Source organism: Harpia harpyja, chromosome Z (genome assembly GCF_026419915.1).
Source record: "Harpia harpyja isolate bHarHar1 chromosome Z, bHarHar1 primary haplotype, whole genome shotgun sequence".
NCBI lineage: Eukaryota > Metazoa > Chordata > Aves > Accipitriformes > Accipitridae > Harpia > Harpia harpyja.
The window spans coordinates 8,873,406-8,896,465 of record NC_068969.1 but is presented as its reverse complement, the minus strand read 5'-3'; the positions used below and the strand labels follow the sequence as shown (position 1 = coordinate 8,896,465).

Here is a 23,060-nt window from a genome sequence, read left to right as displayed (position 1 = left end):
TGACCTAGGACTGGTCTGTACTCAAACTTTAGAAACATCAGATCAAAATCTGTGACTTGTCCAGATGATGGAAATAGTGGGGAGACAGAGAAAGAGAAGTAGGGACTGGGGAAAGTAAGCTGGGGTATACTCACATCAGCTTCACTGAGAACGACGTCTACTATGCTGCCAATAACGATGAGGGAGTCAAACGTATTCCAGGCATCACTAAAATAGCCCTGAACAGAGCAGGCAGGGTGCAAACGTTTGTGATTACACATGAAATGTCAAATATTTGCATACTTCTGTTTAGTTTTGCATAAACAGAAATTAGTTAAACAAAACCTGTGGTCTAATGAGAAAACAAAACAAAACAAACAATATTGCCTACTGAAGGAAAAGCAACATATATGTGCATGTGTGTGTATATATATACTTTATATATATACATGTACAGACACACACACACAGACACACACACACGCACACACACGCGGTACACATGCATAATACACCATTGTATAAGCACAATGTTGGCAAGCAAGCCATCATCCAAAACTGATTTTGGACTTCTAGCGAGGCTGAAAAATTCTAACATATATACCCTAACAAGCACAACAAAATCCCTTTAATAATATTTCTACAAGACCAAGCCAACTGAAACCTCCTTAACATTAATGACTTTATGATAGTCCTATCTAAGTGACTGGTAAAAATATTCAGAGCGTCAAAGCTCATCAATGGTTAATCATGCACAGTTATTAACATGGAACTGTGCATAAATATTAGAGAACTGACTTAATCTTCTATTCATAAACTAGGTTTAATATAGGAACTCACACTACATTTGCAGTCAGGGCCTGATTCTGTAATCAGTGAAGTCAGTGCTAGGAACCATAGCAACTTGAACAATTTCTTAATGCTTTTAATGAAGCCAGTCCAATGTCTGAAAATTCATTTTCATAAATTGCTTAGTCACCCTTCTTACATTTTATGGCTTTATATTCCATATGTGTATGTTACTGGCACACTGCTGCAAATGGTTATAAAGTGCTACCATGCAATTAGCTGTCTATTGGCATCAAAACTGCATGTTTGAGCAAAAAAATATTTCAGAAGAAACCTTGAGGTACGTTCCAGGATCAATCTGTCACTGGGAACAAATCAAGAAGTATTACTCTGTTGAAGGCAACTCTATGGAGACAAGATATGTAGGTTTTCTGCAATATGTGGATTTTGCCTAGTTATTACAGAAATTCAGAATCACAAAGATTACTGAACTGAACTTGTCCTTTTTCTCATTCAGATATATTAATTTATCAGCCAACCATGACTAAGGAATGTGCATTACGTGACAAAGGCTGAAATGTACATTTTGTACATGTACATTCTGCTTTCCTCGTAATTAATTTAAAAATACTAACTTGTCAGCCACTATTGAAGTTCTCAAAAATACATTTAGCAAAAAGTTTAAAATTATAAGTGTGCTAATCTAACCTCATGTCTAGTTACATTTATTACACTGTTTACTATAAGATAATGTTTTAGCTGAATAGTTTGTTACATATGTTGTTAGCACAGAAAAGCAAAATCAGCTACAAATATTTTTAGAATTGGACAATATTTTTCTCAAGATTTTAAACTGTTAGAAATTCTAATAACTTCACAGTTTAAAGGTTACACTCAAGTGCATTATTATTTGGAAAAAAGCTAACTTCACATGGAAATTTGCTCTTGGAGACTACAAGAGAGCTGCTACAGATGACAGCTCTACAGCATACTCTAGGAGAGAAAGCACTGAGCAGTCAGGAAAGCCTCATTATGTTTTTAATGCTATTCTCTTTTATCTCTTTTAAAACACAAATTGCTATAATCATTCCCTCATTTAAGGCAGGGGCTGTAAGAGGAAAATAGATCAGAGTATGATTATCACTACAGCCCTTTGTGCCACATGCTTTGGTTCTTTGGGATTAATCATAAATTCCAGTCTTGGGGCAAAAGCCAGTGTTCATGGATTTGGCGTCCTGAACAAACACATCCATTTCTGAGAGCTCCTGCACAATTCCCTATGGCTCCTTCCTTACTCATCCTGCTTCACAAGAACAAACCATTCCCAAAGTTGCTACTAAACATCATGCTGAACCACCTCAACGATACTGAAGTTTATAATCCTAAAGAGATTAGCAACTGCCAACTAAAGGAGGGGAGCTACTCTCCTAATATTCTTCCTGATCATTCATATTCCTTATTTCTCTTACTTAAAAGAAGTATCTTTCTTGATTTTAAAATAGCGATATTTATATATATACATAAAATAAGAGACTATTGGCAAACAGCAAACAGATAATCAGCACAATCCTGAGGTGTGCTATCCATCTTCCTCTACAACAATGGGAACCAAAAAAGGTCCTCCTTAATTTCAGCTATAGAAAAAGTTACTTTACTAGACATGCTACAATATAAAGCACTGAAATAACAAATTCACATTTTGATTCAATACAGCTAAAATACTTACACATTTATTTACTTTATTAAACCTTTTCCATCAGTATAGACAAATATTGTTCAAAGTAATATGTAAAGCAAAAGCATACAAATAAACAAAAAAACTAAGAGAAAATAAAGATGGTTTTGGAAAAGGGAGGAATGGACAAGTCACAGCAAATAAACATCATGCAAATAAGTTGTTTTCACCACTGCAATGACCCAAGATCAATTCACTTACTAGCCATCTTTCCTTTTTTCTTACAAAAATCTGATGTAAAACAACATGGAAAATCATTACAAGTTTAAGTAACAGCTAGCTATCATGAAGCTGTACATACGGTATGTGTTGATGTATTATTTTAGATTTCATAGCTGTATTTTGTTTTGTACTGTACTAAACCACGCTAAGGAACAGACTTTAGCAAATGTGAAGAACAATGTGAAGAAAAAATGCCTGCTCTTTTAACTTACATTGTGAAAAATTTGTTCATTGAGAAATGCTGAAGGATAAAATCACAAATCCTGGGGAATATGTAGGCATAGAGAATTAACACCAAAATATGTTTCTATAGATCTACCACATAAATATTTTAGTCCTTTTAGTACTCTGTTGAAAAGTTTAGGGCCTCATTCTGCAAAGTACTGTGTGTTCCAATCTCCCAGTCAAGAAGTGTGCCAGACACTCAGTATCACATTTCATATCTATCACTTATCCAAGTTTTATATATTTCAGAGCTGGAAGGCAGTCTGCAGTACCTTGGTTTTAAACAACACAATATCATAGTAAGAGTATCAATAATTTATAGTAGCCTTAAGTTTGCATGATCAGCGAAACCAAAAGATCAGTTTTCACAGGATTTTTATCAACATATTAAGGGGACACTGTCAAGCAGATGACATAAAAACTAACATGTTTTTATCTATTCTTATTTTTACAGAGTGAGTAATGGAGCTTTTATTTGACATATCTTTGAAGTATTTTTAAAATGCCCAAAATTAATAAATAAAACTGTCCATTCTGCCAGACTAGACTAAGAAACCCACCAGTGACACAAACATAGAAGAAATGAATCGGTCTTTCCTCACGGACCCTAAAGCAAAACATTAAGTTGGGTTTCAGATTGTTCCTACTGTTATTAAATCTTAGTATGAGTTAAAGCAATTGTTGTTTTAAGCATGTATCTAGTTTAAAATTTAGATTACTAAAAGACATTCACATTCTGCTTAAGACTGCTAGCTGATTTGCCATTATATATGAACTACATAACATATGTTGCCAATAGGTGTTTTGTTAAAGAGTATCTGACAATTAAAAAAGTTACAATCTTCAAATAACAGGAACAACCTTAAAGATATTTAACTCCCTTCCCTTCCTGCTAATTAATCTCTGCCAAAAGTCTGATTAATACCATGGCCTTTTTACTTTGTCCCGCTAATTAACAAGTTTAAGGTGTTCTGCATCTATGGGGGAACAAAATTCATGAAATGATGACCTTTCACTGACAGCATCTGCCCTTCAAACTCTCAGGGTTCAGATCCAGGGATCTCTCACAGTAAAAGCATCCAGTCAGATAGAAAGCATGTTGCAACAGAGTTAAAAGTAAAATTGTACAAAGTCTTAGAGACCAGTATTAAGACATTGCATTTGATAATGAGTAGAAAGTCCATAATACAAATGGAGCACTATGATTTATACACTCATGATCAGACCACTATATTTTGCATTAGCTGCTATTTCTGACTACAGTCACAAGTGCATGGAGAACCATACAAGGATTCACAATCTTCTTTCAAAAAGCAGATGATAAAATGTAGCAAAGTCTTCTGAAACTTCAGTGTGAAACAAGAATATAGAACAGGAAATACAAATCAGGAAACACAGCCAGCATACTCATGACACTGTGGTCCAAGTATCTGAGCTATCTGCTCTGGGACCTCATATTGTGTGATTTTTAATGTGAAATCCTTAGCATTTAAATAAGATAGGTGACACAAAAATACAAATAAATTCATTAGAAATGTACAATGGACTGGACAGTGCAGAGCAAGACTACAGGAGAGTGGGTAAGCATTCACCCAGAACTCCACACTTCACATCTCAACACCAGACCTCAAGTGATGTATAATGTAATGTGTATTACTTCTGCAGGCAAATACAAGCTAGCTTTAAATCAAGGAGCTCAGGCTCCACAGCCGAGCTCATGACTAAATGCAAGCTGAATAAATAGTTTTGAAAAGCTGGAAAGAAGTTACAGATCTACTCCACGCTGAGCTCTGGGCAGCCATGACTATGCTGCTGTTAAGTATGAGAGCTAGCTTGTTTAAAGCAAGAATAAGATTGCCCTCACAGCCTACAGTCATCCAGTTTGCTACTTAACATCAAGAAAGGGCACGGTTCACAGCCAATTACAGATGCAGATATCCTGATTACTTTAAAAGAAGGGCAATGGATAATGAAAAATACCAGCCTTAGATGGCGAGATCAGTAAACTTCAAATGGCATGTCTGGCTTTTTTCAAATTCCACGTATAGTGAGTGACCACATTTTACTTATTTACATAGATATAAGCCCAGAATAAACATTGATTTCATTGTACTACAAACAAAATTTAGTTTAGTTTTTCATTATTAACTTTTGCACTGTCGTAAATGCAGTATGAGTACTGAAAAAAAAGACTGCATTAACTGTCACAGTCTGATGTTCATCTTTTTTTTCAATTAGTAATTATAGTTATCAGTTTCTCTCGCAAATCTACTTTTGAAAATGTGTCTGCATTATTCACTTTGACAGTGTCCCTTTAAGGCAAGGAATCAACTGCTCACTGTGGGACCCTCTACCAAATATTGTGTATGTATAACTGAAAACATAAAAATCTAAAAAGGCTATTGAATATGCAAATTATTTATGTTATGTTTGTAGTACTTGGCTGTATTTTATAAAGTACAGAAATAATTTTGCATTTTAGAATAGGAAATATAACATAACATACAGTTCTTTACTGGAGGTTAACTTAGTGTAAAGTTATGAATGTAGTACCACGAATAGAAGTGGTATGCTTGTAAACAGGGAATGATTTATCTGATTTATAAAGGGACATTTTCATTACCTCAAAATTTTGCAGATCTCATCAATGACCTTGTAATATTTTTTCTGATATCTGCATTTCATTTCCTGGAGTTACATATACACATATTATCAGACTAACATGTCTATTATGATTTCACTGACAGATAAATGTGGGAAACATAGGTTTATTTGTTCTTTGAATAATACATAACTAGCGTGAAACTTACGTTATACTTAATTCCTGTGGTGATGACCTAATTAAATCATATCTAAAACTTACCTTGGGTTTGAATGCAATCAGTTTCAAAACCATTTCAACAGTGAACACTCCTGTGAAAACCATATTCATAATGTCCATTGCATCATTAAAGAGCTTAGACTGTCCATAGTGCTGTGAATGAAAAAAACAATACTTTTAAAAGTAATGGCTTTAAAATATTAAGTGAAAGTAAGGCAGGCTAAGACAAAGTTGGCAAAAATACAGCACAGGAAAATATTTTCTAGTAGTATTTATGATGCACACCTATATACATACAAGACTAGCTGAGTATCTCTGGTCAAGAATGGAGTTGTTTAAATCTATTCTGGTTAGGCACCGAGTGGAACAAAATTGTCATTCCTCTACATCCTAAGGGAATCTCCAGAGAGATGGTTTTGAGAGGAAAACTGTTCCCTCAAAAAAGGAGTATTAGGCAACAGCAATTTCCCAAGTTTTATATGCTAGGTTTTAAAATTACATAACCTTGTGTCACACCTGCTTAGAAAGCCTGCAGTATGTTAGTCACAGAATAACATATATTGTGTAGGAGTGATATTTTTAAGAGGATACAGTGTATGCAAGTTTACTGAGAAAAGTAGAATAGTTTTGTAAACTGAATGTGACCCATTCTTTTCCTTATCAAAATCTGAAATACGAGGGTAAAGAAAGACAACTTGGAAAAGTAGATAAGAGAAGTAGGTGGCGAAGAACTGCATTGCATAATGTAGAAAAAGTAAAAACATGCAAAAACACACATAGGTATATATAGATATACAGCTAATATATGAAAACACGTTTGTGTGAAGTTTGCATTAACACACAAAACTAGAGTTACTCCTGATACTAAGTTTTTAAACTTTTGAAGAAGATACAGACACAAAGGATGGGTTGGAAGGGACCTTCAAAGATCATCTAGTCCAATCCAACCAAACATGGAGTAGTATATATACAAACTGAACACACTGAACACAGAACAAGTACAGAAACTACATAGAGGTGAAGTAATGCTTAAAGGCACTGCATAAAAGAATATATTAGATAAAAGAATCTAAGGGGTTGAGAGAAACGTTTGCTAACAAAATTAGACTTTTCTCTTCAAATTTTCTTGCTCATGGATAACCTTTGGAATATACACATATAATACAAATTAAATTACACTGCAGGTACAAAATAAAGCTCAACGAGCTTGATTAGGTTACGAAGACCTTTACCAACATCAAGCTATTTTAAACAATTTTACTTCAGAGAACAGATGAACAGACTAGAACATGTCACAGAAGAGTACTATGACCAGAGGTGCTTTTTTAAAAATTTCACTTCATAAAAAAATACAGGTTGCCATAAATTAAGGGCATTATATCACCCATATCCTTCCCTGCAATTTATGCCAACAGCTTCAAAAGAGCTTCTAGTTTTCCTACCTGCATGGCCAAGCAAAGCGTGTTCAGCATGATGAGGACAAACATGATGTATTCAAATCCAGTAGAATTCACCACATACCAGAACTTGTACTGGTAAGGATTTTTTGGAATATATCTACGAAGAGGACGTGCCTTCAAGGCATATTCTACACACTGGCGCTGTAAAAGCAAATACATCAAAAAGTGTTAGACTATACCTAACAGCTAATCAACTGATAATATAATTATATAAGTGCAAATTGTTAAATATAAGTCTTAAAAACAGGCAGTCTATCTACTTGATGTAGGGTTTTTTATTATTAAGTGTTAATAAAGTAATCAAGTAGCTTACCAATCCTTACTTGGTTATTTACAACTGTATCTAATTATATACACTACTCAGCCACATACAAAGAATCAAATAATGCTCTGGAAATTCTGAAGTATTTCACCTTTACACAGTGTAGTAGTATACAGTAGTGTACCGTAGACTATTATGTATGGATATGTATAGTATATAGCATGACTATTAATAACATGACTATTAATTCATCTATAAGTCATGCTTTGTCTTTACTAAGTTTTCAACCACCAATGTAACTGCATAGCATAAAACCCTAGAGCCAGCAAAATATATACTGAGGAAGTGTTATTCCTAATAGTTGAGTTAAATTGCCCAGCAAAATCATGTCACATATGTAGGAACGTCATGGATTCATTTCCTACTCTATTAGTCCCTGAAATCTTCATGTAGGCTGGGCCTTCCACTTGTCTTGTGAAGAATGCTTACAAAAGCTGACTGATAGGGCACAAAATGCTGGCTAAACTTTCATCTTAACTTTGTTTAGATGAAGTGTGTTACAGTTGGACAAGAGTACCTGAAAAATCACGACTGGCTACTGATGACTTTCTCAGTCAAACAACTAAACAGTAAAAGGGGACAGGTTTTTTTAAATATGAATCCAAATATCCCCTGTGAATTTCTAAATAATTGGGGGCGCAGGGGAGAAGAGTAGAAAATTTTGAACACTTTCACTTTGAACCCTTTCAGACTATTCAGAACACAAAATTTATTTTCCTGTTCTTATTGTAAAACCTACTTCTGCCTACAGATACGGTGCTGTATTCTTCTTAATGTGACACCAACAAGTGAGACACTAAGAAGCTAACAAGCTTAATGTAACATCTTTCACAACAAAAAGACTGATACGTTGGGCTTACAGAAAGAGGAACATACAATGACCTCAATACCAGTTGATAGTATTTACTAATTCCATTTTTTTTTTTTTTTAAACTAAGATATGCGTTTAGTGCCCTCTTCTGACCCAAAGCAGAAAGGAAGCTCTTAATGCATAAATAAAAAAGGATACTTTCAAAAGTTAAGAGTTCATTATTTATTTTAACCTGATTTTTGTCCAGCTCACAGTTCTTATACTCTTGTTCTCCCTGTTCTTGGAATGTAACAATCACAAAACCAACAAATATGTTCATCATAAAGAACGCAATAATGATGATATAGATGATGAAAAAAATGGAGATCTCCACTCTGTAGTTGTATACAGGTCCTACATTCTCGCCATTTGAATCAATGGCTTTGTATAGCAGCCTGAAAAACAAACAAAATTTCATCTTTACTAACATTAAAATGACAAAAGAGAGTAAAATATGCAGACTCAGAGGACAGGTTTCAGAAATGGTCCGCTGTTTACTGTTATCTTTTTCTAGTTACCGACAGTGCTTACAAGCATATCGAAACCAGAGGAATCACACCACACAATGTTGTATGCTTTTTTCCAAAAGAATAAAGGTAATGACCAGATCGTTGCTTGTTGGTTCCCCTGCCCCCCAAAGCTATCCTCTAAGACTTTTCTCATTTAGGGAAATAGCAAATGGTAGTTGCTGGGTTTCTCTATGCAGTGTACTATTGCCTGATTTTTTAGTAAAAGTTTTACTCGAAGGCCTAAAATTTTCATATTAGTATTATTTAAAGGGCATCAATGGATAAACATCTAAAAGGATTACTTCCATTAGGGCTGAGGAACAGCTCATTATAGCAAAAGTAGCTGAAAGATTAGGAATCAAACAATATAAAAAAAGTTTGCCCTTTATAGATAGAGGTGAATGAAGAAATACAGGAAAAGTGCACAGATTCAGAAGTATAGTAGGTTTTTTTCCCTTCCTCCACTAGTAAGTTTTTATACCATCACTTAAGACTGCTTTGTTGCCCAAAAATGCCTGGTAAATGATAGAGAACTGTTCTGGAAAAAGTAACTGTCTTAACAATGCTGTGAAAACATGGAGAATTCACTCACGCTGGCCAGCCTTCAAAAGTGGATACCGTAAAAAGGGCCATCATAGCAGAGAGAACATTATCAAAGTTGAAATCACTATTTTGCCAGACCCTCTCTTTGACCATTGGATTATCAACATCTCCATCTTTATAAACGATGTATATCCCTCTGTGGGAAAGAAACAAACTATCAGTAGTGAAATATTAAATTAGCCTCAGAGCTACTCAATGCTCTATTCAAAACAGTTTATTTCACTCCCTCCCTAAGCTTGTTTTATTTCCTTGATAACCTGTGTTTTCTGGTGGATTTAAGACAGTAATTCCAATTTACACAAATCTAAATGCCCTGACACATGCCTGCCATATCTGCTACAGTTTAAATTATTCAGAATATAATGTGTCACATTCTTAGATCAAAGATGTTCTCACCGGCATTCCTCGGGATTCTGTTTTGCCTCATCAGTGCACCTGTAGAATTTTCCCTATATATAAAACAAAAAGCAATGACAAAATGCAGAATATCCAAAATAAACACATTTATACTATGATTGGTTCAGGATGGGACCAACCCTGTTCCAGCAGCAAGCCACCAAGAACTCAACTCAGCTTTGCTTTTCTTGATGCAGTGTAAATTTTGAGTGTCTACCTACCTTGAACAGCTGCACTCCAATACAAGCAAACATGAACTGCAGAAGAGTTGTAACAATCATGATATTACCAATAGTTCTAATAGCCACAAAGACACATTGAACAACATGCTGGAAAGAAAGAAAAGAAATATATTTTAACACTCTTGTCACTTACTATCACAGAATACATACTGTAAAAGTCTATTTTATCATACTCAGATTGTTTTTTAAAATTACTATTTTTGTGTTGTCAGTATTATACCTGCTACCATAATTAAACTTGCTTTCTAAATTTGTAAGTCTGTTGACATAGACCCATCAACATCAACTGACTAAAAATTACATAAGCACTATGGAAAAACAATTGAAATATTGCTCTGACATATTGGTTCACAGTATGTATTATGGTCAAAATCTGCTCTCCGTGGCATTGGCGTTCTTCTACATACAAACTGCTATAACTGTGGGCAGAACCTGGCCTAGTATGTATGATTTATGTCCTTGCCCTGTGAACATCTCTAGGCAATTTTTCTTGCGCAAGAATTTTTAACCTGAGGCAGGATGAAAGAATCAGGCCAACAGAAATATAACTTAAAAAATAAAAATAAACACCTTAAGTCCTTTTGCTCTGTTTATTGCCCTTAGAGGCCTCAAGACTCTTAAAACTCTGAGGATCTTCACAACTGAGATAGCACTTGATCTAGGGGGAAAAAAAAGTTATTCTGTTACTTTTAAGGTAACGGATTTTATTACTAAAAATAACAATGTTCTTGCAACTTCCTTATACATGAAATTTCAAAAAAGTCTCAAGATACATATACAAGATTTTTTTAAGTATTTCGTTATTGATCCTTTATTAATATTAGAAAATAGTATCAATCTCATAAATACAATAAAAGTTATTTTGATTTCTGGAGCAACTTGGGAATTAACAACTCAGAAGCTTGTCTGACACTGTAATGCAGGTAAGTTTGGTAAGGAGCAAAACAGTCCCCAAAATATTTTTTGGTGTTGACAAGCTCTTTCAGAGACACTGTGTAAGTCTTGTAAATCAACGAATACCTTAATTTCCAACCAGCTGGAGATAAAAAGACCTCAAATGACTCACATTCTCTTTGTTTAAGTAGCTAGGGGTGCATTTTGAGGAAATAATAGCAGATAGCCTTTTAAAGAACATATTGTGAAACTGAAAGCTTGTGTAGTGTATTCTAGTACAAGCAGAATACAATGTGGGAAGCAGTCGACTGACACCCAGCCCTTGCTGTTTTCTAAGTCACTAAGGGTTTTCACAGATGATTTTACATGAGGCACAACTGGTCAGTGAATCAGTAAGCACCTTCAGACTCTTGTTACGTTTAGCCTGATCCAAACAAAGCAAGAAAATCTCTTCACTACCACTTACAGTCCTGATTAAGGTACAAGTTCCCTCCCCTTCAAATACTGTTACATAACCCAGTAGGTCAACGCTGAAAGAGCGAGCTCGTACAACCACGCTGTAGATGTGGCAATAGCACAAAAGAGGGTTTATAAACCTCCTGAAGCTCCAGGAATTTCTTGCTGTATAGCAAGTATACAGAGTCATGGTGCTCTTCCTTGTTCTCTTGGTAATAGGGGGAAGTAGTAATTTGTTTACAACCCATATCAGTAATGAGCTACAACACTCTTTATATAAAGCACAATATCTTGCCAGTCCCAGCCCTGAATACTGATACTGCACACGCACACACAATGGGGGAAGAAAAGGAGCTGAAACACTGATTTCAGTATAAAACCCCAAAGCAAAAATAAATCATTCACTTTATAAGTATAGTACTTACTGAATACCAAATGATACCAGAGAAACACCCACAACCAGCAAATCCAGCAAATTAAAATAATTCCTGCAGAAGGACCCTTTATGAAGGAATGCTCCAAAAGCTGTCATCTAAAAATAGAGTTGTTACATGTTTAGTTTATATTTCAATTTATTCAAATTCACATTTAGGCTGTTTACAAGACACTTGCCTAGAGTGTGAATGCATACAATATCATCTCACTTTCTAAAAGCAATTGAGATATAAACCAATCCCACTAGGTACATTAAATCTTTCATTTAAATCATAAAAATTCTGCTCAAGCAACACCAGCAAACATGTCAATTGTTTCTGATGTCAACAAGTGTTATATTTTGTATAAGAACTGATTAGGCTGAGGTGACTACACTGAATTGATTTGGCCTTTGTTAGAAAAGTGACTACAAGAACCATAAAATTTCCCATGCTTAATAAACTGTAAGGTCCAGATACTGACTCCTAATCATTCATACTATCTTGAGAATTGAAGGAGCTGAAAACGTATTGCAAAAACCTGAGAGTCAAACCTGGTATAGAACCAGCACAAGGCTGTCATAAGGCAGTATTACACTGCTATTTGCCTTTGGCTCACAGGAGACATGTTAAGATCATGACTGGGTATCTTGGAATAACCTGGAACAACCCATAGATTGTTTCATATTACATGTGGACAAGGGTCCCCAAGTTTTGCTGGTCTGTGGGGAGTATCAAATATTGCTCTCCCTATTGGACTTTCTCTTCATTTTTTGCTTTCTGTGCCTAGATTAAGATGAAAGAAGCACACGAAGGGTATCTTGTGAAGGAGTCTGCACGTATCATTTGCAGGTTTCATTAGGAGCCAGTGATAGAGGCTCTATTAATTATGGCTGCAGACAGAATCTGGGCAGATGTTCTCAGGTATCGCAAAGCTGAATTTGCCTCCTAAATCTATTAATTAAAACCTTACCATAACTTGAGTATGTGAGTAAGTACCAGTTAAAAAATGCACACAGGAATTAAGTTAAGCCATTAGAAGCACAGCATCTGTACTTGAGTAGACTTTTGCATTGGTTTTTCCACAGTTATGGATTAAGACTGAAACACTGAAACTAAAAACTTGAAATTAAAATAACGATACCTTTGAAAAAATACCTAGTAGTCAGTTCAGGCACATGGATCTAATTTCTTCAGCCTTAAGGTCCTCTTAAAGAGACCTGAGTACTCTCAAATACTCATTGTTTTCCACAGATAAGAAAACTCAATGCCAGCCAGAGAACATCTGATATTGACTGTGCATTTTAAACCCATTACTTTCTATTCTGTTCTGTTCCTCAAGGTGGAGCGAAAAGATTTCATTTCCTTTCTTCTTGCACCAGACTATTACATCTTTCAAGACTGTTCCACAATGTAGAACAGAGCTACCGTCAATGGGCATCTCAGTCTACTGTGTCACTACTCACTTGCAGGCCTTTTGCATGAAAAACCATCAGCGTCAGTGAAAGCTATATATCTGCAAAGGAATGCAAACTACGAAAGACACATTTTTCTTGGAAGCCCTTCTCGCCTTATTCTTATGTTAAACTTTCTTTTGTTGTGATCAAAATACTAAATGGTCCTCAAAACTAGAAGAATAAAACTCCTAAAGTTTTAACCTATGCCATGACACGAGAGATATAATATAGTTATATTATAAAATCTCCAACAAAGTCCTAGTTCTTTTCACTTACAGCTGTACAGAGTATGGCTAAACTCATTAAAGTCAGTGGGAGTTGAGTGCTAAAATAAGCCTGAGTATCAAACTTGCATCTATCTACAAATACTCATTTACACTGTAGTATGTTATCAGTTAGCAGCACACAAAGTTTCATGTAAAGACTCCCACAAAAGTAAAGATATATTGACCTAAAAATACAGGTGAAGTACATGTCTCCCCACCTTCATACGGAGACTCGTATTTCAATCACTACAAATCCCAGCGGAAGCATTTGACTAAAACTCTCTATAGCAAATCATTCTATCCTTTGCACAGATCAGGACCAAATCAAAGCCTAGAGCGGATTTGAGGTGGTGAGTGCTGTCACACAGCCTCCAGTGAAGCAGATGCTGCAGGACACTCACTGAGCTGAGCGCCTGCAACACCACCAGTGCCACTCCTTTCCTCCTGCCTCTAATTCCACACCAGTGGGGACTGGTTTAAATGGTGTGGGATTAGCACAGCTGGGGCAAGTTTAAAAGCACAAGGCCCTAACCTGACCTTTGCTCTGACGTTTTCACATTTCCAAAGTACTGCAAACAGGATGGTAAGCTGGATTTCAATGCCATGTAGGGATTACATAAAAGAATTCTTAAATGCTTTAAACTGATGTTGCAGCTTTTCTGTTATTCATATCCACATTCATATATTCAACACCATACAATGTGGAAATCCTCATATCTGCAGAGCAGTCAATAGGATAAAGCACAGGAAGACTCTCCGCACACTGAGAGTTATTCTGTTTTAATGCTTGTTTTTTGGACATTTATGAGTTTCTTTGCTGCAGCTGATAATATTGCCTCTCATTATCTCAATTTCAGTTTCATATACTTTCTGCCTGGAAATTAAGGAATACTGTTGTTACTGCAGGTCTAGTCTTGAATTTACTCCTTGCAGAACTTCTGTAAGACTTAGATACTGTGGAAAGCACAGCGCAAAACCCAGCATGGAAGACATGGAGGACTCCAGCCATAAGCAAGCAAAGCCAGTGTCCGAGACATGTTAGTAAAGCAGGCACTGTATAAGTACGTGCGTCATGTTCTGGTTGTCCGTTACACTTTTTATGGTATAATTTATTTTCCTTTATAAATACATGTGAGTGCACTTCAGGGCAGAGCTTCCTGGAGAAAGTGGAGTCAGGAGCACCAGCATTTTGGCCATGATGGGGCTCCTTGTTCCTTTGTAATATTTTACAATGCCAGATTTCAAGACCCCAAGCTCTAGAGCTTCCTGTTTCCCTTGGATAACTCTTGAGTTGCTCAGTGTCAGAATCTTTTGCAGTTAGTAGGAATGTTGCTTTTCTTAACACATCCAGTTATGTCTCTTTATGCCATGCTTTATAATTCCTCTGTCTCCTACAGAAACACAATTGGAACTGCAGGAGCTATGCAACCTGCTGCTCAGAGCATGTGGAAGTTTACCGACTCTCTTCTGCCACAGAAATGGTGGTAACATACTTTGTATGGCTCCTCAAATTCAGAGTTGGGAATTAGTTTGATCTAATGCTACAGTTCTTTTCAGTGCTTTGTTCCTTCCTTTAGTTTGGCCTTTCTCTAGCAGTGAAAAAAATGGATATTTATTTTAGAGTGCTACAAATGTTACAAGATTAATCAATTCTATAGCAAGCTCCTCACTGCTGAAAATGAGAAATAAGGGGATAAACATAAGTCTGGGAGAATATTCGCAAGCATGAAAATAGTCTACTACTTACAGTACAGCTTATCTTGTAAACAGCCCAAATATTGCATCAATTAGTATTAATCAAATTGCATTGTGAAGAGTATGCACAGCAATATGAGCAAAAGCTGGGAGAAGAGATTTTGTTAAGCTTAATTCTCAACTGGAAATGCAAAGTTTATGTACAGATTCTTAGTGTACCAGAAATTTTTAAGTGTATAGATCAGGGTTACTCAACCAAAAAATCATGGTGAATATACACAGCATGAAACTTTTAGGAATCATGTAAATCTCTGAAAAAATATTTTACAAATTCCCATCAAAAATTTTGATTTATTTGTTCAGCATTTTCTTACATGTGAACCTAATCCTCAGTTATAGGTCTTCTTTGCCAGAGTAAGCCTCATACATCTAAAATCTTAGTAACCCCAATGGATATTCTTAATAATCAGTACACAAACTATACATTAAAAATGCCAATTTTTTACTCATGCATGGGTAATACATTTAAGCAAGCATATTTATGCCTTTCTGTGTATTTAAATGTATGCCCAAGATAAATGCAAAGTATCTTAGTATATAGATAGATAAATGCAAGATATCTTGCAAGTCCTGTTGCAAGAAAATAGTTATCTACTATTTTAGCTCTGTGAATATAGTTCAGCAAAAGAAATGAGAAATTACATGCTCCCTCCTTAAAAGACTGATTATCTCTTTTGGAAATGCCAGAGCAAGGAGAAGGAAAAGCTCATGCGCAGTGAATTATTTTTCCCTTTTCTGACAACTGTAAGTTTAAAAAGGGTAAAAAAATGAATTATTAAATTGATGTAATGATAAAAAAATCAGCTTCTTCATGCACCCAATGGTAAAAAATAACCAATCAAAACTATGAGGAACTGTCAAATGAAAAAATCCTCTGGTTTAAAAAAAGTTTAGCTTTGATCGCTTAGAGAAAAGGCGAAGAACACTTCAAGTGCCTTTTCTTGGCAGGTGACACACAAGGAAAATCCTTTTAAACAAACTTCCTTTAAAAACCTGTTACCTTCAAAATGATCTCAAATGTAAACATACTAGTGAAGACATAATCTGCATACCCTAGGATCTGGAAGGTAAACAAAAAGTTACAAACATTATTGCTAAAGCTGCTTTTGAGCTAACAAGGATCAATTAACAATGCATTACCTTTAACAGGATTTCAACAGTAAAGATGGCTGTGAAAGCATAGTCAAAGTAACCAAGTATCTGCAAGGTATAATATGTGCCACAGTAAGAAATCCATCTATTAATAAATTTTTACAATTTAGACCACATGCACAACAACACCTGAATTAATCTAAGTAGGTAGATGGGGAATTTAGACAAAGTAATTTAAAATTCCAGCTATTGTACGAGCATTTTCATTTACTTAAAAATTTATCAGATGCCACTCTGCTTAGATATTAGATTTCACCCCTAAAGAGTTAACAGGACCCAATAAGCAACATTTTCTTTTAATTCAGACTTTCCTCTGTCAGCTTTCACAGGTACTTTCTTCAGCCTTGAGCAGAGATACAGAATCTTGCACAAAGAATAAATACTTATTATTAATAACTTTTGGGTTTTTTTTTTTAACCAAAGTATTGCATCAAAAAATAAAACTTTAACGGATGCTTCTAGATTGCACATCATTCTACATTCTGCCACATTATATTCTTCCTGCATAGGCTGGGCTAGAGTATCACAAAGCAAATTTATGAATAACTAAATTACTTAAAATCAGCACAACAACTCTTTCTTCTTGAACTTGGAAGATACAGCAGTGATTTATTTGTAGGAAATTTAAAAGAATCCACAACAGTTGCACAGCGATATGCAAACTTTTAAAAAGACTGTGGATGTGATATTGACCTCACTGCTGTCGACAGGAACACTGCCATATATTCCAGTACAACCAAGATTTCACCCTTTCAAGGTGGCCATATCACTAGCACCTAATTTAGCAATCAACATGCATTGCAGTAGGGTACTAGTTGAGTTTAGTTTCCACCTATCCAACTAGCAAACAGTTGTGCACAGAAACGTTTCCTGTGGTTCAGCAACTAATAAAATGGCAAGAAAAAATAAAATAAAGAGACAACACACAAAAAAAGTATTCTTATTAGATCATAAAAAGGAAATAATTTTTTCCCCACATTCAGCTGAAGATCACATCCTTCTGTCCCTTGCTGTGGCTGAAAAAATAGGCAAATATTAAAGCCATTTAACAAAGATTAATCAGTAAGGAATTCATTCTAGAGTTAAAAGAAAATATTTAAAGGCATTCCAGTTCGTAAACTTTCATTACCTTGCCAAGGTGGCTGTTGAAGGAACATGATCATTCAAGGTAGTAACAAGAAAAATATGGAGGTCTGGTGCATTTGTGAATACTTACAAGAGGGCAATGCCTTCTTGAAATCACTCACACATTTTACCTGTGTCCCAAATAGGAATAATCCTTTCAGTTACCACCACTCTCCAGTTACGTTTTCCTAGTACTCCTCCAGTTACAAAAACAATTATCAGCCCTTCAAGCCATTTATACAATAACAATTTCAGTATTGCCCACCAGCTCTCTTTTTCTTACCCATTGGTATGATTTGTTCATAAGATTGTACTTGTCCAGTTTTATAGATACGGGAAGCACACAGCTCTACTGAATAGTACATGAAGAGTGTCTTTGTGCTTTGACCTCTTTTTACCTTTGAAGAAAGTTTTAGCTTATTGGTTTTTACTAATGTTACTGAAAAAATATTCAGAGAATGTCAACAGCCAAATGAGGACTTTCAGAGGCTGCATCTACACTAACAAGAACTACAAGGATACACAACCTCTACTGACCTAGTAAGCCCATCTTTCTTATAAGGGGTAGAAGAGTTTCTCTAGCTCCATGGCAATCTCTACAGATCAATTTATATCTAAGACAGGAGAGGCCTGGAAGTTCTGTCAAAATATCCCAAAACTCTCCACAGACTATTACCAAGTTGCATCATCTCAGCTATTTCATACCTAATCTAAAGCATGCACAACTCACAATAACATGAGAGGCTTGCTTCACCACTAATACAAGTGTAACAAGTGTAAGACAAACATTAGTGAACACAAGAGTGGATTTATTTTGTTTCTCTCTCCAATAACTGTGCATTTGAGTAACAGGCTAGTCTTCTACTATATTAAGAACTTAAAATGGGGGATTCAGGAATTTGTTTTAGAACACAGATTTATACTCACCACATAAACTACACTTTTATTGAATAATAGAGAAATTTCCGAAATTAATATTCTTATAAATATTTTGTTTCCACAAGTATATCTAAATAAGGATGCAAAAAAACACTTCTAAATTTGGGGGGGTTGTATATAGGCTGAAAAGGCATTTGACTCCGAATCAAGGCAAGAGCTGGGCATGCTCTGATCCTCCTCTTACGTGTGAGTTTAGAAAAAAGTGAAACTTGTTTAGCTTCTGATATGGCCAATCAGGAATCCAAGGATATTCATGTCTGATGTGGTGGTACTCAAACTCAGTGTGGCCACACTAGCTTCTTTGAAAGAAGAAGTAATATCCTTACAAATCCATACACTCACTAACAGAGTGATACTCTCAGTTCCCCAAGACCATATAATAAGAGTCAATGAAGGAGAAAAGAGGACAGGTTAGAGTCTATTCCCAACATGTTATAAACAGTGATAATTTTAACTGGCATTTTTAAATCAGTGTCAAACACTGAGAGGCACTAAGAGTGATTCAGGAAATGCATATCAGGTACACCAGCTGCAAATTACAAAAAAACATGAAAATTGTAAAGATTATGCTCAGCTTGAGTATATTTTATTCTGATATATTTATAGCTAACAAAGGAAAAACATTATGTACATGATAAACAGTTCTAATACCTATGATGTTCCATCAATAAAGTTACTTGTCTTTAAAGATTTACGTTTTTTAAAGAAAAAAAATATGAATGTATGACTTGAAAAAGGAAAAGGAAAGTTTCTTAACTTGAAAATTAAAAACTAGGCACCAGTCCCAAAGGATTGTTATCCTGTGAGAATATATTTATCTTCAGACATAAAAATGAAAGGCTTACATTATTTCGAAAAGAATGGCTGCGAATTGGATCTTCTGCTGCCAGGGAAACACTGCTCAGCATGATGAAGACAAGGATGAGATTGGTAAAGATGTGGTGATTGATGAGTCTGTGGCATCCCACTCGAATTCTGAAGAAAAGACACAAAAATATACTATGTGTGCAAATAGAATTCAGCAGATGGCTAATATACAACATGTTTTCTATTACTCTGCCAACAGTGACAGAACAGAGCAACCATCAGCAGCTAAAAGCAGTGCAAATGCTGAAGCTATTCCTCTGATTTCTAAAAATGTAAATTCAAAATCCAATCCACCTGTAGTGAAGGTCCACTTACCGAAGGAATCTGAGAGAGGATTTCCAAGATCCTATTGGTTTTCAATGGGTTATGAATGCCACTACAAGTTCCAGTGATTGTACCACTGTGCATATACAGATGCCAAATGTCAAAAGGACCAACACTAGATAGTAAGTCATTTCAGAGCCCCGGGTTGATTTGATTCTTATTAAAGCTGACAAAAATACTTATCTGGTGAGGTGTGGGTTAGGCTGCAGATCTCATTTTGCTACTTAGAGACTCAACCCAAATCAGAATCCCCTGTGAAGATTTTCTAGAATTACAGGACAAGTGGGTGTTAAAGATTACAGAGCTGCTAAGTTTCAGCCACATAACATGAAGTGGAACTGTACATATGCTTAGAGTCACTGAGCCCAAGGTTATTACAAATGCTATTGAGCACCTTGGTAGAGTAGGTTCAGGATTAAATTAGCAAAAAGGCAGGATCAGGTTTGCAACTGACTAACACTGAAGTTGTCTAAATTCTGCTGAAGAATCAGAATGTTCCTGGGGAAAATTTGTTCTCCTGTTATTAAATAGATGATTTAAGTACAGTGTGTGTCAGTTAAGTAAGATGGCCATTTTGGCCTGAGAATACGTAGCATTGGTTGAGGCCAAAAGCAATTTGACATGTTCAACAAATCTAATGTTTTTGCATTCAGCATACGTGTTCTTAAAATTACTAGTTTAAATAGCTCTCTTTCCAGTTTGGAAATTCTGAAAAGCATTAGACAACCCATGCAATGAATAAGATACAAGTCAAAAACATTATATCTTGATCATCACACCATCTTCTAAACTTAATTCCGATGACCTCTACCCCTGAGAAGACAGCATTCTCCCATGCCAAATAACTCTTAAGCTCCCTCGTAAGACTGCTCATGAAATTGCTATATATAAATGTAACAGCTATGTTCCGTCTGTAGGAACTGAATTTAGTTCACTCGTTCACTTCCATCCAACAATCAGTAATGACTTTAACTGACTACTGAAGCTTGCTTTCTTCATCAGTGTTGAATTTCAAATGCTCTGGAGTGAGACTGAGCAGTGGAAGATTCCAATTCCCCCCAAAATCCAACTATTATTGTTCTTGATTTTTGAAATAATTTGTCTTTATCTTCAGTGCTTTCTTGGATCTGGAAAAATGCTGTTACCCCAAGAGAAATATATACATCCTTTCTCCTTCTTTTCTCTTTTTCTCTCTCTCATATTCTCTTCTTCTTCCTCACCTGTATTGCTCCACAAAGGTTACTAGGGTTACTAGGAATCCTATCTCATCTAGAAGATGCTCAGATCTTAAGTCACAGCTTATACATCCAGTGACTAACATACTAAATAGCTAACATACATTAAAGGGTACTTTTCAGACATGTGCAGACTTGACAGACTATATGTACAATATGCTCTTATCTTCCACAGTGGGAAGCAAATTAATATATTTATCAAATTATTTTCATTTACCAAGTCATTCAGAAAATTTTAGGAGAGAAGCCAATCTCCCTCCTGTTGAAGCTACTGGAGTTCTATTCCTAACTGCACTGGAAGGAGGCCTGTTCCTTCACTGCTAAACCTTGATGGACTGAAACAATATTTTTCAAAATTATATTTACGGATTGGTGCTGCTGAAAATGAAGAAGGCACTCCCTTCAGGGATCGGTGTTATCTTCTCCTTCATATTTAGTTCCGATATTCTACGGGGACGTGGGCCTGCGGGTACCTCTGGTTCATCCTCTTCATCTTCTTCATCTTCACCTACTTTAAATTAAACACTTTTTTACTATAAAATAAAAAACATTGAGGTTTTGTTCATAACAATATAAAAGCATGGCTTGTATTAAAATATATATGGGTCGTGGGAAATATATATTCATAGCATGGCTTTAAAAATCTATGAATCAATATATGAACATCCCTATAGTTGTCACAAGCTTATATACATGTTTATGTGCATATATGTGCCCTGAGTGCACTAATAGGCTTTACTGGCCCTGACCAGCCTCATCTGGGGACTCCACTCACAAGTCCTGCACATGGGCTCTGGAGCCCCACTTAAGCTCAGTCCCTGACCATCAGTCCATGCCTGAGCTGGGTTGTAGGGGTGCTGAGCTCTGTGCACTGGTTGAGCACATAGTGATCAAAGGGTAGGGCAGATTTCTGTAATAGGCATCCAGACAATCAGACAGAACTGATTTTTAGATAAATACATTCACTGGACTGGGAGAAGCTAAGACAAAAATACATTCACTGGACTGGGAGAAGCTAAGACAAAATTGGCCGAATATCATCAGCCCTAGAATGTCCTTTTTTGCCAAACGTTTCAGAAAAGTTTTGAATTTCCTCTCACAAATACTACCACAGCAGTCTTCAGGCTCACAGTATTAACTCACATATGTTGTTTGTACTGTCTAGGAAGCTGCAGGAAAAGATAATACTTAGCAGCTTACAGGCCCATTTACCCACTGATAACAGAGCACAGCTTCACTGACTTCAAAGGAATTGATTCAGTGTTCAGCAAGAGCAAGTTTAGGATATTTTAGCAAACAAACTTAAATGTCTTTGTCTTCTGGCTGGTATTCACATACCTGGTACGTCACAGGGTGGATAGGGATCTTTATCCTCATCCTCTCCTTCTCCATATTCAGTAATTGTCACCTACAGCAATAAAAGGGATGCACAAGAAGAAAAATAAATTTAAATACAGCTTGGAGTATAAAGTTCAACAGAAAGCAAACCAAATAAGCCTCTGAAGTCAGGGAAGTGATCCCTATGCTTATTCTGAGTTTTCTGAAACAGGTTAATGCTGAGAACAGAGGAGAGCTGACAGTTTAATAGGTATTTTTAAAAGATTATTTTTCTATACCATCCACAGTCTTCTGGCTGTGTAGATCACAATGAGAATATAACCAACAGGCTTTGGTAAAAATTATCAAGAATGTTTGAACATTCTACTAAGTTTATCATTCACTAATCTCTTCCATTGGATTTATCAGGCAAAATACCTACAGGGATCCTAAAACAACATCAGTTTTCTCTAACATTAACTATTTCATGCTCTAAGAGCTTCCCTTCTCAGGATATCCTGAAACCAAAAGGATTTTCTAGACTAAGAGATTCTGTGAGGATGCAAAGCATCAGAACTAAGTTTTCTTTTCCTGGAAAAAAATGTAGGGATGATGGGTTCATACAAGAAATTGTACAATGCACAGTAGTCTTGAAAAGTACTCTGTAGCAAAATCAGTAAAACTGCTTCTTAGAAAAGACACAATTT

At 35.8% G+C, this 23,060-nt stretch overlaps 1 protein-coding gene across 21 annotated transcripts in view; it reads right to left on the bottom strand.

The window, feature by feature from the left end:
* The window catches only part of CACNA1D (calcium voltage-gated channel subunit alpha1 D), a 240,574-nt gene that overhangs the window by 53,131 nt on the left and 164,383 nt on the right, over window positions 1–23,060 (bottom strand). For 6 of the 21 annotated variants that reach the window (XM_052776103.1, XM_052776092.1, XM_052776091.1 and 3 more), the window contains 13 exons: window positions 22,375–22,444; window positions 21,403–21,547; window positions 19,456–19,585; window positions 16,535–16,594; window positions 11,929–12,035; window positions 10,724–10,811; window positions 10,133–10,240; window positions 9,912–9,964; window positions 9,505–9,651; window positions 8,597–8,798; window positions 7,214–7,372; window positions 5,814–5,924; window positions 135–218 (listed from right to left, as the gene is read on the bottom strand). In XM_052776103.1, coding sequence (XP_052632063.1) covers window positions 135–218; window positions 5,814–5,924; window positions 7,214–7,372; window positions 8,597–8,798; window positions 9,505–9,651; window positions 9,912–9,964; window positions 10,133–10,240; window positions 10,724–10,811; window positions 11,929–12,035; window positions 16,535–16,594; window positions 19,456–19,585; window positions 21,403–21,547; window positions 22,375–22,444 — 1,464 coding nt within the window. Of the gene's footprint in view, window positions 1–134; window positions 219–5,813; window positions 5,925–7,213; window positions 7,373–8,596; window positions 8,799–9,504; window positions 9,652–9,911; window positions 9,965–10,132; window positions 10,241–10,723; window positions 10,812–11,928; window positions 12,036–16,394; window positions 16,455–16,534; window positions 16,595–19,455; window positions 19,586–21,402; window positions 21,548–22,374; window positions 22,445–23,060 lie in introns of all 21 variants that reach the window. The other 15 variants (XM_052776106.1, XM_052776108.1, XM_052776093.1 and 12 more) reach the window with 6 other exon arrangements.